We start from the raw sequence: 14907 nt of genomic DNA, 5'->3' as shown, positions 1-14907 counted from the left end.
AACTTTCTCCGCTTAGAACCAGCCCCAGAAGGACAGCTGGCTCTTATCAAACGTCTTCGTGACCACAGAAGTCGCAGGTCGCTCCCGGCCTGAGGGATCTTCTGCAAAGTAGTCCCAGTTTCCTCCTAAATCACATCTGCTGCGGGTCCTTGAAGTGCCCCCCCCCCCCGTCACCCTCGTGCCCCCCCCCGCCCCCCCCCGCTACCACAGGAGAAAACGGCTAGAAAATCCAAATGTGTAATCTGTGCCCACGGGGGTATCGGAAGAGGGAAACCCAAGGGGACATCTGCTCCAGGCTTGTTGGAGTCACAGTGACACCAACAGTGCAAATGGAGGGTCCCAGGTGTCAGGGTGCGGGGCGGGGACCTGAGATTTGGGGGCATCATCTCTCCGGAGCCCTGGTGTGGGTGCCTCTGCATTAGGGAGGAAGCTTGAAATGTCTTACTCTTTTTTATTTTCAAAGTGAGCTTATTTTTTTTATTGACTTCAGAGAGGAAGGGAGAGAGAGAGAGAGAGAATCATGGATCGGCTGCCTCCTGCACGCCCCCCACTGGAGATCAAGCCCGCAACCCGGGCCTGCACCCTGACTGGGAAGGGAACCGTGACCTCCTGGTTCCTGGGTCGAGGCTCACCCACTGAGCCACACCGGCCGGATGAAACGTCTTTCCCTTTAGGAGCCGGGAGAGAAGGGGTTCCGTTAAAGGCTCTCAGGGCTTGGCCCTCAGAAACAGCCTGAGACGTCTCACTGCCCGGACGCGAGGCCATAAGTAGCTCAGCTTGAAGGATGGATGAGGCCTGGCCCCAGGGCGGCCCCGAGGCTGCCAGGAGCTGGGGAAGCGCATCTGATCTTGCTCAACTGGCTGAGTCAGCCTGCCCTGGCTCGCCGTGTGTTTACAGGGGTCCCACTGACGGACGGATTCCTGGCCCCGGATCCCGCCGGACCCAGTGCCACGGGGACTTTCCAGCGGGTGCCCCCTGAGGCCACTGCAGAACCCGGCCCTCGGAGCCGCCCCTCAGCGCCCCGCCCGCGAACCCGGAGGCTGGTGGGCATGGAGGCACAGCGCCGTGCGGTCTGCGCTCCGGAGTTGGTGCCCTCGCCTTTTTAAAGGTGTTTTTCTTCTGTGTTTTGATGGCCGTTGGCATCCATATTCCAGGCTTAGCCGTCCGCGTGCCCAAGAGGGGCACCGGGCACAGTTGTTTCAGGATCGCCGGCTCTGCCCCCCCGCGCCCTCCAAGGGCACGCCGGCTCCAGGAGGCGGGTGGGCAGGAGGTGAGGAGGGAGAGGGAAGCTGAGTCATCTCTCGCCAGCTCCAAGGCGCAAAGCAACTTTCCTTTCAAAACCACAGCTCGCTTCCCCGTCCCAAACACTCACTTTTTCGGCAACCCCTCCGGTGACGTCACCGGGGGGCGAGGAGGTTATATAACGGAGGCCACCCGTGTCCGCGTTCCCAGAACCGACAGCACCTCCGGAGGCAGCCGTGCCGCCGTCGGAAAAGCCAGCCCCGCCGCGCTCCAGCTCCTTCCTGAGTGAGTAAACACCGCTTTCTCTGCCCGACGGGAGGGACCTGGAGGAGGAGGCACGTCTCTCAGAGGAAAAACCGCCCTTTACAGCTGCACTCCGGCAGCATTTTCAGCTTTCTGTAAGAGTGTGTGTATACATTTTTTAAAAACCGAGTAATTCTAAATCACTGCAAGAGACTGGCTCCCGGGCCTATTTTGGGTTTTCGTTGCTTTGCCAGAGGAGGGAGGAGGAAGAAGGGAGGAGGGAGGAGGGAGGAGGGAGGAGGGAGGAGGGAGAGCCGAGCCCCGCATGGACGCCGGCCCGGTCCCGCCTGCGAGTCCGAGTCTGTGAAATCAAACCAGCCCCGTCGGGATCTTACAGGACACAGCAGGCCCGTGCTGGCGGGGGGCTGTGTGGCTGGGAGCGGCTTGTGGTGGGGCGGGTGGACATTCCTTAATCTACCCAGTGCCTACGGCACCTCACGTGACCCTGCGATTCCGGGGGACGGCGCTCGTGGGCTGGAGGAAGTCCCCGAGTGCCACGTGCCAGCATCAGGAACACCCAGACTCCAGGACACGTGGCGTCTCGCCTTGGAGCTCTTCCGATGGGCTCAGACGGTACTAACGAGGGCGGCGGCCGCTGTTGACCAGTGCTGGCCTCGGAGCCGGGAGGGAGAGCCGGGAGGAATGCTCTCCTCTCCGCCCAGCCCGGTGTAAACTTGGCTGGGGCGTAAGGTCAGCCCCTTTACAGATAATACCTCTGGGCAGGCCCCTAGGTCCTTAACAAAACCACCTGCGAGTCCCCTTTGCCACCGGCGGTCACAGCCACTCCAGGTACCAGGCCGGGATGTCGGCATCTTTGGGACCGTTATTCCCCCCCCTTCAGGCCCACCCCCCACCCTTCTCGCCCTTGGGTCCGTGGTGCCTGGGCTTCTGCCTGTCGCTGACCGTGGGGTCTCCTAGGAGGACATGGGAGCCAGGCCCCTCGGCTGCCCACCAAGAGCCACCCTTTCCTGCCCAGGCACCCCCTCCCCGCATGGCCAAGGGTCCCGGGAGAAGGAAAGGAGGAGGAGCTAAGGAGACACATCCCTGGGTTCACCCCCTTTCTGGGGGTCCTCCTCACACTCCTGGCGTTATACGCCCCCCCCCCCCCGCCACCCCGGCTGCAGAGAAGGGGGAATCCCGAGCCCCAGGCCCTCCCGGATCCCAGCTTCTGGAATTCAGGGCCTCAGTTCCCCAGGGCACCGGGTCCCAGGGCTTCCCGGCCTGCTCCACAGTCAGGAGGGGCCTCGGAGGGGCCTCCTGGCACTTTGCCGTCCCCCACGGCAGCACCGGCCCGCGGGGAGCAGAGGCTGCCGTGCCGGGAGAGACCGGGTGGGGGCCTGTGACTCCCCTGTGGCTGCTGCATGGCTGCTGTGGCGCTGGCCGTGGTGGGAGCCTGAGACCCCACGCTTCACAGCCCCCGAGGGGCCTTCATACGCGATCTCAGCCTCACGGCGACGCTGCAACACGCACCCTGGTTCCCACCTGACGGGGGAGGAAACTGAGACGGGAAAGTTCCTCCCCGCCCAGGCTCACAGAGGCCATCTCTTCGTAGTCTCAGCGTGCGGTACAGGAGGGGCCGGGGAAGCTGTGTGCAGAGCCTGCCTTGCGGACTCGGGCAGGTCATTTCACTTCCCTCGCCTCAGTGTGCCCACCTGTACCATGGGCACAAGGACACTCAGCCTTCCTCCTGGGTGCGTCGTCGGGTGCAGTTACACAGAGCCCTCACAGTCCCCGAGCCTCCGCACACCCACCCGGCATGGCAGGGCTCAGGCCTGGGCCCTGGGGCTCCGCTAGGAAGGACCTGGGCTGAGAGAGAATTCCCCCGAGGAGGGCCTGAGAGGAACGAGCCAGCCCAGGGCCGTCTCCGGGAGCAGCTCGCAGCCCTGTGTGCAGCACCGGGGCTGCGGGTGCCCCAGCATGTGAGGGGGGGGGGGGGTGCTGGGTGTCCTGGTCCCCTGTGGCTGCCGTCGCCGATGACCACAAGCTGTGCCATGTGGATGGATTGTATAGTAGAGTTCAAGTCAAAAACTACTTTCAAAACCATCATCTATCTAACTGTATATATGCATGTATATACACATCCCCAACAAATTGGTTATATTGATAGATTTCTAAAGCAGTTTCAGTCTATAATTTTTTCAAAAACATTATGCCTCTAAAAGTATATGCATCCACATATGTTAAAGCAAAATAAACCCTTTTATGTATGTTAACTAACTGAACAATGAAGAGCGACATAAGCAAAATAATTGTCCTTGGTCCATAGCCACGGCCATAGCCGTGTCTGAGGCATGCACTGACCTGTGTGTCCCTGTGTTCATGCCATAGCTGTGTCTGAGGCGTGCACTGATTCTGTGTGCCCCTCTGTTCGTGCCATAGCCATGTCTGAGGCGTGCACTGATGCTGTGTGTCTGTGTTTTCATGCCATAGCCGTGTCTGAGGCGTGAACTGACGCTGTGTGCCCCTCTGTTCTATGCCATAGCCATGTCTGAAGCGTGCACTGCTGCTGTGTGCCCCTCTGTTCATGCCATAGCTGTGTCTGAGGCATGCACTGACCTGTGTGTCCCTGTGTTCATGCCATAGCTGTGTCTGAGGCGTGCACTGATTCTGTGTGCCCCTCTGTTCATGCCATAGCCATGTCTGAAGCGTGAACTGCTGCTGTGTGTTCCTGTGTTCATGGCCATAGCCATGTCTGAGGCGTGCACTGATGCTGTGTGTCCCTGTGTTCATGCCATAGCCGTGTCTGAGGTGTGCACTGATGCTGTGTGTCCCTGGCATCTTCCTGAGGGTATCTTTTTCTTTCCTTGGGATTTTGTATTTTCAGTTGTTCCACAGTAATTGCTGAGGTCTTCTTCAAGCTTACAGTTAGCGCAAATCAATGCCTTCCATGGTGCTCTCCTTGGACCAGAATATATTTAAGAAACTGTTCCCTCCGCAGGTGCAGAGGGGCCTGGTAAGCTCTGAGCAAATTCTGGGCAGAGATGCTCAGGCCCAGGGCTTTGTGTGTGGAATTATGTGAACAGTAGAGGCCCGATGCATGAAATTTGTGCACTGGGGGGAGGGGAAGAGGGTCCCTCAGCCTGGCCTGTGTCCTCTCACAGTCTGGGAGCCCTGGGGTTGTCTGACTGACAGTCCCGTGGTGAGCCGGCCTAAGCTGTCAGTCGGACATCCTTAGCACTGCTGCAGATTCCCGCCACCGCCGCTGTGCTTGCCAGCTGGGAGCCCAGCTCCTGGCTCCTGGCTGAGCAGCACTCCCCTGTGGAAGTGCACTGACATGCATTGGGTGTCAGCCCCCTGGTGGTCAGTGTGCATCATAGCGACCAGTTGTTCCGCCATTCGGTCGATTTGTATATTGGCCTTTAATATATAGGACTAGAAGCCCACCAAAACCGGTTTGGCTCAGTGGATAGAGCATCGGCCTATGGACTGAAAGGTCCCAGGTTCAATTCTGATCAAGGGCATGTACCTTGGTTGCGGGCACATCCCCAGTAGGGGGTGTGCAAGAGGCAGCTGATCGATCATTTTCTCTCATCGATGTTTCTAACTCTTTATCCCTCTCTCTAACTCTCTGTAAAAAAAAAATCAATAAAATATAAATAAATAAATAAATAAATTAATTAATTAATTAATTAAAAATATATTTTTAAAAAGACTAGGAGCCCAATGCACAAAAGTCATGCAAGAGTAGGCCTTCCTTTCCCTGGCTGCCGGCACCTGCTTCCCTCTGGCCACTGGCAGACACCCGGCACTCAAACTTACCTCACAGCCCCAGCTTCATCCGGAAGGTTGTCCAGAAGGATGTCCAGAAGGATGTACGGTCTAATTAGCATACTATGCTTTTATTATTATAGATTATTATAGACTAGAGGCCCAGCGCACAGATTTGTGCACTGGTGTGGGGCATGGCCTGTGAGGATGGCCCGTGGTGGGAGTGCCAATCATCCCGGTCAGCCGAGCAGCTATAGACCCACCCTCTAAATGGCTGCTTCCTCTGTGGGAGCACCACTCATCCCGGCCAGTCAAACAGCTGCTCCCACTGTGGGAGTGCCATGACCACCAGGGGACAGGTCCTGTGTTGAGCATCTGCCCCCTGGTGGTCAGTACATGTCATAGCGACTGGTTGACTGGTCATTCTGATTGTTCCGCTGTTCAGCCACAGGGCTTTAATATATATATATATATATATATATATATATATATATATATATATATATATATAGAGAGAGAGAGAGAGAGAGAGAGAGAGAGAGAGAGAGAGAGAGAGAGAGAGAGAGATTTCAGTCCAGATGTGGTCACTGGGATCTGCTTTGTGCCTTAGTTCAGAGTTCTTTCCTTCAACAAATAGATTTACCAGAGGAAACTCTTCAGATACATTGCAGCCATTTATCATTTTTGAGTGCTGTGTCGAATTTGGATGCCACAAATCACAGGCTTTCTCAATTCCGTCTCATTTCTGTGTAGCATACGAGTGGGTCCATTGAAAAAACTCTGCCCTACAAACGGAGAATTTCCAAAAGCTCATTACAGAATTTGATTGCAGAGTTTTAAAATTAAATCTCGTGTGCCGTTTGGGCTCTCACCGCTTAATCTGATCATTTTCTCCCTGGCTCTCCCAGCACAACAAAAACTTAATTATTTCCCACCTTTAAACGCAGTCTGCTAAGAGCCCTAAGCGGGTGCTTTGGCACCGCGTTGACCGGACACCTCGCTCAGAGGTTTCCGGTTGGTTTGGAACGAAATGCAGCTCCTCAGAGACCAGCTGGAGAACCAGCCTGGTCACATGCAGGGCTCTCAGCCTCCCCGCCTCCTCGCACGGACTGAGGATGGGCAGCGGGAAAGGAAGCGCATGCTGCGTCTCTCTTCGAATCCGCCATCGACCTCGCCACAGAAAGGCTGCCTCCCGGCGCCGTGCCTTACCGTGCTGTCAGTGTTGGCCACTCCAGCTCCCTCGCAGGGGCGCCATATCGAAATGCCTTGGCGTGCGGTGACGAAGAGTTCCAGGCCCATGATGCTACATCGCTCTCTGTGTCAGCAAGCACAGCAGAGTTCTTGTGGCACTGTGCCCACCAAAACGTGCATATGGCCGGGACCGGTTTGGCTCAGTGGATAGAGCGTCGGCCTGCGGGCTGAAAGGTCCCGGGTTCGATTCCGGTTGAGGGCATGTACCTTGGTTGCGGGCACATCCCCAGTAGAGGGTGTGCAAGAGGCAGCTGATCGATGATTCTCTCTCATTGATGTTTCTAACTCTCTATCCCTCTCTCTTCCTCTCTGTGAAAAATCAATAAAAATATATTTTAAAAAAAAAAACAAACAAAAAAAAAACAAAAAAACGTGCGTATGTGCGAGCCTCACAAAAGACAGTCCAAGTCCTGACCGGTTTGGCTCAGTGGGTAGAGCTTGCTGACTGAAGGGTCCCAGGTTCGGTTCCGGTCAAGGGCATGTGCCTTGGTTGCAGGCACATCCCCAGTGGGAGGTGTGCAGGATGCAGCTGATCGATGTTTCTCTCTCTCATCGATATTTCTGGTTCTATCCCTCTCCCTTCCTCTCTGTGAAAAAGCAATAAAATATAGTTAAAAAAAAAAAAAAAAAAAAAAGACAGCCCCATTATCTCCAGGGTGGACAATGCTCACTGGCCTTAGACCAGCAGTCCCCAAACCTTCGCCAGAATTAACTTCTGAAATTGCCCTTCGATTCCATGAACGGTATGAAAGCATTGGATCACGGTTGCAGTTGACCCGTTATATTTTAATAAGTTTTTATTGGTTTTTAGAGAGAAAGGAAGGGAGAGCGAGAGAGAGAGAGAGAAATATCAATGAGAGAGAGATGTCCATTGGCTGCCGCCTGCATGCCCCACACTGGGGAATTGAACCATGACACCCTGGTTCACAGGTCAATGCTCAACCACTGAGCCAAGCCAGCTGGGCCAGTACTTACATTTTTGTTAAGCCATCCAGTCCCGTGGCTTTAAATCCCACCTGTGAGAGTGTAGCTCCCACCTGTGTCCTGTTACCTCGGGCCTGGTCTCGGAACACCTACCTGTCTTGTGTATCCAATCGCCCCCTGGACATCCTCACTAGATGTCCGACACACAGCCCAACCCGAGCGTGTCCAGAAGGGAACTCCTGCTTGTTCCCCTTTCTCGTCCCTCCTCCCCTGCAAAGCCGCCTCTCCATCCTCCCTCTGGCAGCTCCGTGTCAATTGATGAGCTTTGTACCTCCAGGTGCTCAGACCCAACATCCCCTCCTCTCACAGCCGATTCCCAGTTGAAAACCACAGTGGTGCCACCTTCGAAATACGTCTCTAGACTCTGACCCCATCTTGCCATCTCCCCCACTGACGTGTTTCTTCAGTAGGTGTACTGTTACTGGCCCTCTCCAGATCTGCGTCTAGACCGGGAGCACCTTCAGGCTGGGGCAGTGGTCGGCAAACCGCGGCTCGAGAGCCACACACGCTGCAGTTTGCCACTCTGTTGACTAATGAGTTTGCCGACCTCTGTCATATACCCCCCTTTACCTCTTTGCACACAATATGCCACAATGGCCTAATCCTCACAGCTTCCAGCTACACGGTAACATTTAGTCTAGTGGTTGGCAAGCTCATTAGTCAACAGAGCAGCATGTGGCTCTGCAGCACAAACGTAGACGCTCATTACATGTTTGACTGTGAACAACAACAACACGGTTGCTAATAAGACTGGTGGCCACCTTCCGCCGAGTGCTTCCTCCAGGCTGGGCAGCCGTGCTAAGCAGGATGCAATCAGCTCTGGCTTTAAAACAGAAAAAGTCCGTGGGTCTAAGTGGCCCACACCCAGGGGCTGTGCCAGGTTTCAAAGCCCTGCTCCTGTCCTTTCTGCCAGGGGTTGGAAAAAAAATTTCCTCTTAAGGGAACCGATGGCCATTGTGTTCAGCGCTGCGGGCGTGGCAGGCTCGGCTGTAAACAATAAGTAAACGCAGGGTGTGGCCGTGTGGCCGTGAAACGTTATTTTCCAGAACCGTGGCCAGCTGGCTGCAGCCGGGAGCCGCGTGGAGGCTCCCGCCTCAGCTCCGTCCGTGCTGTTCCCTGCAGGTCCCCGTGGATGGCATCGCGGGCCCTCCTGGCGCTCCAGCCCTCCAACCAGAGCCAGCTGCTGCCCGCCAACGCCACCTCCTGCGAGGACGATGCCCAGGAGGCCTGGGACCTGCTGCACCGGGTGCTGCCCGGCTTCATCCTCGCCATCTGCTGCGCCGGGCTGCTGGGCAACCTCTTGGTGCTGTCCGTCTTCCTCCTGCCACGGCGGCGGCTCTCCGCGGCCGAGATCTACCTGGCCAACCTGGCCGCCTCGGACCTGGTGTTCGTCCTGGGCCTGCCCTTCTGGGCCCAGAACGTCTGGAACGGGTTCCACTGGCCGTTCGGGGACGCCCTCTGCCGCACGGTCAACGGCGTGATCAAGGCCAACCTGTTCATCAGCATCTTCCTGGTGGTGGCCATCAGCCAGGACCGCTACTGCGCGCTGGTGCACCCCGTGGCCAGCCGGGGGCGGCGCCGGCGCCGGCGGGCCCAGGTCACCTGCCTGCTCATCTGGGCCGCGGGGGGCCTCCTGAGCGTCCCCACCTTCCTGCTCCGCGCCGTCAAGGCCGTCCCGGACCTGAACGTGTCGGCCTGTGTGCTGCTGCTGCCGCCCCACAGGGCCTGGCACTTCGCGAGGATGGTGGAGCTGAACGTGGTGGGCTTCCTCCTGCCGCTGGGCACCATCGTCTTCTTCAACTACCACATCCTGGCCTCCCTGCGCGGGCGGGCGGCGGGCGTGGTCAGGGGGGCGCGCCGCGGGGGCCCCGGGGAGGGCAAGCCCACGGCGCTGATCCTCACGCTCGTGGCCGCCTTCCTGATGTGCTGGGCCCCCTACCACGTCTTCGCCTTCCTGGAGTTCCTGGTCCAGGTGCAGGCCCTCCGCGGCTGCTCCTGGGAGAACGCCACCGACCTGGGCCTGCAGTGGGCCAACTTCTTCGCCTTCATCAACAGCTGCCTGAACCCAGTCATCTACGTCTTTGTGGGCCAGCTCTTCCGGACCCAGGTGCGGGAGCTCTATAAGACGTGCGCCCCGGGGAGCGTGGCGGCCATGTCCTCGTCCCAGAGGAAAAGCATCCCCCAGCTCTTCTGGCGGAATTAAGGCGGCCGGAAGCCGAGGGGCGTGGCTGTCGGACACCATAGCTACTTGGCTGAAGGAACCGAGTTCTCCTTGTCTCGGGATCCCTTGCTTTTTATTAGCACAAACTGTCCTAAGGTGAGGGAGCCCCCCCCCCCCCCCCCCCCCATGTAGCCAGGGCTGCAGTCCCAGGGCCCTGGGAGTGCTTTTATGGGAACAAGGACTTTGCAGATGCAGCTCAACCGTGGGTCTAGAGATGGGGCGATGGCCCTGGATTATTGGGGTGCCCGGTGTAATCACGGAGGTCCTTTGAAAGGGAAGCAGAAGAGTCACAGAGGGCGATGTCACAACAGAAACCAGAGACTGGGGCGACTCAGGGAAGGGGCCCGCAAGCCAAAGACTGACAGCGCCCTCTAGAGGCAGGAGCAGGCAAAGGGACGGGACGGATTCTCCCTGGAGCCTCGGGAAGGAAGCAGCCCTGCGGACGACCTCCCTTCGATGGCCCCCGTGCGACTGATGTCTGTGTCTGGCCTCCAGACACATGAGATAATAAATGTGTGTTGTTTTACATCAAGAAGTGTGTGATCCTTTGTTCCAGCAGCAACAGGAGATGAATACATGTTTCCGGTAAGGATCTCGTCTGGCATTCCCGCAGTTTCCTAGGGTGAGCACTAGGGATGCGGAGAGGCTGTGGTGAGGCAGCCTGCCCCCAGGCGTGTCATTGAGGGACATGGTTACAGTGTAATGAAGTGCAGGAGAGCGCATAGACTCACACGCACATCTGCACCCTGAGTCCTCGGAGGGGGGCCGGGGAGGGTTCCTCCTGAGGGCTGTCAGAAGGGTGTTGTGATGGAGAGAACGGTGAGCGAGTTGCACCAAGGGCGGGTCTGGGTACGGGGAGAAGGGAGAAAGGCTGGTGGAGGCCTGACCGAGACACACGGCAGGGAAATGTGGGCCACGCCTGAGAGAGTGCTGATGGAACTCTGTGCAGTGGCGTTCTCCTCGCCACCAGACCCGGTGGTGAAGCTGAAAGTCTGCCTTCAAGGGGCTCGTGGCCACAGGGACAGTAACTAGGAGAGAGTCCCCATCGGGGCCAGAGCAGGTGCGCGAAGCACACGGAACTCCAGCCGGATGCCTGGGAGGGACATCAGAGAGGTTTCCCAGAGGAAGAGATGTACTGCTGAAAGGAGGGGTCCAGGTAGAAGAAACATGCCAGAGCCAGAGGCAGGCGAGCTCGCAGTCAGGAGGGAGGAGGGTGAAGGGAGGTGTAGGATGAGGCAGCGGTAGAGGATAGAGGATGGAGGATGGAGGATGGAGGAGAGAGGAGTTGTTGGGAGGCCGGACAATGGCCAAGGGCAGAGAGGAAAGCAGGGTGTCCCAGAAGCTTTGAGGGCCCGGCTGAAGCTAGAAGCCATGAATTTGGTGTGTGAATTGCTCAGTTCACACTGATGAATCTTGGGCTATATTAATAGGAGTAATCTGACATGAGGGCAGTGACACCCATGTAGCTTAGTGTTGTACATGGCACATGAGGAGTATTGTGTCCATCCCTTGGCTGGCTGGGAAGAGGGTCTGCCAGGTGGAAGGTCATAGGTCAAGGCTGTTGGGGTATCGGTGAGCCTATGAGGAATGGCTGGATGTAACGTCGGTGGTCTTGATCTGGCATCTAGAAGGGTTCAGGAACCCAGAGAAAGGCTGTGTGTAAATTAAATAAGAGTCCAGAGTCAAAACATAATTTTGAAAGGCATGGGGGGGTGGGCAGAGGAGCTTGGCTGAAGAAACCAAGTTCTCCTTGTCTCAGGACCCCTTGGTTTTTATTAACACAATTTGTCCAGGAGTATACACATCATAAGGTAGGATTTCTGTACAGAATCCATTGTCAGATGGGGGGATTACCTCCGGCTGTTCAGGTGTTTAGCCAGGAGGAGGCAATAACATGTAGAGTAAGATACCAGCAAACAATCATCCTTTTCAGTTTGGGGAAATGCCTTTAGCCATTCCCAGCAGGTGATAACATATGTGTTTCAGCCCTTGGTGAGTCCCCAAGTTCCATCAACCTTTCAATGAAACTCTTGCAATTATGACATGCTGGAATTGGCTTCTGGCATGTATGAGGGGAGGAAGTGGACATTAGGAGGTGAGGGAAGGCGAGTGAGGCTAATATGGTTGAAAAACAGGCGCAGTGGGAGCACCTAGGTCCTCGGTGATGGATCGAGAAAAACAGGAGGGTGTGGTCACAGAGGAAGAATGTCTACACAGAATCCTCCAAGGTGGAGCCATCTCAGCAGCTGATAGGGACCAAGTGTGGCCATGGCATTGGGTGTGTGGGGTGGAGGGAAGGAGAATGTCATTGGAGACAAGGCAGGTAAGGAATGAAAAGGTGGGGGATGGGTATCCACTGGCGCCCTGCAGATAGGCAGGGGCTGAAAAGACCTGGCCAGGAGAGAGCCATGGGCCAGGGCCCAAGGTCAGTCTCCAGGGAGTGGGGGGAGGGGATAAGCAGCCTCTACTGCTGAGTGGGAAGGGCCAGTCCTCCCAGAGCAGCCAAGACCCAGATTCATTTGAGACGTGGGAAGGAGGCAGTGTTCCCGGGGCCCGCTGATGGGGTCTGAGAGGTGGCAGGGGTGAGGTCAGCAGGTGACAATCTTTGGGTCAGCACTCCAGCCCCACAGGTCCCCTGGAGAGCACAGAGGTCCAGACGGCCGGGGCACAGGTCCACAAGCAGGCTCCGGCCTGCACACGTATTCAAATTGGACCTCACAGGGTTGGAAGGAAGTGTTTCTAAGATGGCCACCCATATTTACATCTCACGTAAGAATCCACAATTCAGACTTCCCTTGAACATGTGGAAGCTCTAGTAATAGAGTCTGGTGCACCTCCCTGCTCGACTCCTGGAAGCAGACCCACCAGTTGGCTTGGCTACGGCTCACAGGCACCTGAGTAACCCCAGCCCAGCCCCGCGGAAGAGCCACCCCGCTGAACCCAGCCCAAGGGGCCATTACAGAGCTGGGAGCTGAGGCGGTTCTACGTCATCCACCCATTTAGCTGGCGTTTACCAAGCATCTGCCTTGTGCCCGGTGCTGTGGTTGGGACTGGGCACCCGGCGCCTGGCCCTCTTGCAGGCGACCTCCAGGGCACCGGTGAATGGGCGCCGAGTAGCTGTGCCCCTGCCAACAGGACAGGCACCCCTCCACTGGCCACAGCCCCCTCCCCAGGGACAGTGGCTGGACACACCTGGCTTGCTTGCCCCCACTGCCTGGGAAGAAATCCAGTGAGCAGTGACCCTGTCGCAGAGTGGCCAGAGCAGGCAGGAGGCTGAGGCAGGGAGAGAGGGCTGGGAAGGGACAGTCATGCCCAGTCTCTCCCCTGCCCTGCGTGAGCTGACCCCAACGCGCCCTTTTCCCTCCTTCCTCGCGGCCGCATTGCACTTGTGGTTTACAAAAACCCCTTCCGGGGTTGCCAAACCCCACCACATGTTGACCGAGGGTGCTGGCTGGGAGCCAGAGCATTGCTCAGAGCTGTGGTCCGGCAGCAGATGGTCAGCTGGCCCCTGATTTATGGGACGCAGTGACATCACCAAAGCCCAGTGGTGGCCCTGCGGTGGGAGAGAAATTCGCACCCCCTGACCCCTGCTTCCTCCCCCTGACCCCCCTCCTTTCTCCCTCCGTGCCCCCCCCCCCCTCCCCGCTCTCCCGCAGCAAAGATTCCATCCCCCTTCTCTGGGGAGGTAGATATTCATGTGCAGAGGGGAGCTCTGGCTTCGGATTGTGCTGTGGGAGAGGTTAGTATTTTGAGTCCCCCCGGGCCTGGTGGTGAGCCCACCTGGCGGAGGTCACACCTGGGGCCAGGCCCAGGCCCCCCTCGGAGAGCTGGCACCTCCTGGGGTCACACCAGGCCCAGGCCTGCCTCAGAGAGCTGACACCTCCTGGGGTCACACCAGGCCCAGGCCCAGGCCCGCCTCAGAGGGCTGACACCTCCTGGGGTCACACCAGACCCAGGCCCAGGCCCAGGCCCCCCTTGGAGAGATGACACCTCCTGGGGGTCACACCAGGCCCAGGCCCCCCTCGGAGAGCTGACACCTCCTGGGGTCACACCAGGCCCAGGCCCCCCTCGGAGAGCTGGCACCTCCTGGGGTCACACCAGGCCCAGGCCCCCCTCGGAGAGATGACACCTCCTGGGGTCACACCAGGCCCAGGCCCCCCTCGGAGAGCTGGCACCTCCTGGGGTCACACCAGGCCCAGGCCCCCCTCGGAGAGCTGGCACCTCCTGGGGTCACACCAGGCCCAGGCCCAGGCCCACCTCTGAGAGATGACACCTCCTGGGGTCACACCAGGCCCAGGCCCCCCTCGCCTCGGTGAGCTGACTCCTGGCGGAGGGAGCAGTGAGCAGTCTCCCAGCCCCGGCTCCAGCACGCACATGGGTTTCCGTTTCCTCTCTGAGATGGCAGCTCCTTCTCCAGTCCCTTCCCAGATCCCAGCCCGGCGTGTGAGCCCACAGCTGCCCGCCGCTCCCCACACCCACCCCCACGTCCGTCACGGGCTGTAATCGGGAGACTCCGGGGTGTTGCAATGGACGGGGCAGCCTCGTGTCCGCCGGAGATGAGTCACGGGCTTGATGAGGAGCAGGTGGGAGGTCTCCTCCGAGCTGGAAGAGGCCCGAGATGTCATCAGAATGCGTGGGTGCACACGGTGCCGTCTGGATAAAACCTGGAGGATTCTGTCCGTGTCCGTTTCCCGGCTGTGATCTCGTTCCATACCTATGCCATACGTTACTGTAGGGGAAACTGAGTAAAGAGTACAAGGGATCTCTCGGGGATTAAAAAAAAAACAGTTTAAAAAAAGAAAATGTCAGATTTCGTTCCTGCATTCCACAGATGAGGAAACTGAGGCCCAGAGATGGGCAGAGTGTGGCCAAGGTCACCCAGGGAGTGGGACTCCGACAGGGCTCTGGCCAAATGCAGGGCTGCTCGCCAGGCTGTGAGGTCAGGGGTGGGGCTTCGCGCCAGGGATCCACCACCTGATCCCCTTGAAGGTGGAGAGATGCCTGGGGCTGGGGGTGGAGTTCCAGCAGCAAGCAGGAAGCCAGGCCCCTTCCCAAGAGCCTCAGGGGACAGAGGAGTATCCGAAGGGACCAAGGGACGGACAGGGCTCAGCAGCTGTGATGGGGAGGACGCTTCAGTGTTTTAGTTGAACTCCAGGGAGCTCAGTGTGTGCTCTGGCTGCCAAAATAACAGCTGGCTC

The 14907-nt window shown here is 57.9% G+C and overlaps 1 protein-coding gene across 2 annotated transcripts in view; it reads left to right on the top strand.

The window, feature by feature from the left end:
• Nucleotides 1–10235, top strand: part of BDKRB2 (bradykinin receptor B2) — a 39734-nt gene extending 29499 nt beyond the window's left edge. Inside the window, exons 1-2 of one of the 2 annotated variants that reach the window (XM_036429031.2) lie at nt 744–1527; nt 8611–10235. In XM_036429031.2, coding sequence (XP_036284924.2) covers nt 1130–1527; nt 8611–9691 — 1479 coding nt within the window. In that variant the 5' untranslated portion in view covers nt 744–1129 and the 3' untranslated portion in view covers nt 9692–10235. Of the gene's footprint in view, nt 1–743; nt 1528–8610 lie in introns of those variants that run through there. The other variant, XM_045578352.1, reaches the window with a different exon arrangement.
• The last annotated feature ends 4672 nt before the right edge of the window (nt 10236–14907 follow it).

Source organism: Pipistrellus kuhlii, unplaced genomic scaffold, assembly GCF_014108245.1.
Source record: "Pipistrellus kuhlii isolate mPipKuh1 unplaced genomic scaffold, mPipKuh1.p scaffold_m20_p_97, whole genome shotgun sequence".
Classification (NCBI taxonomy): domain Eukaryota; kingdom Metazoa; phylum Chordata; class Mammalia; order Chiroptera; family Vespertilionidae; genus Pipistrellus; species Pipistrellus kuhlii.
The sequence above is the reverse complement of the archived record's forward strand: the minus strand, read 5'-3'. Positions and strand labels throughout refer to the sequence as shown.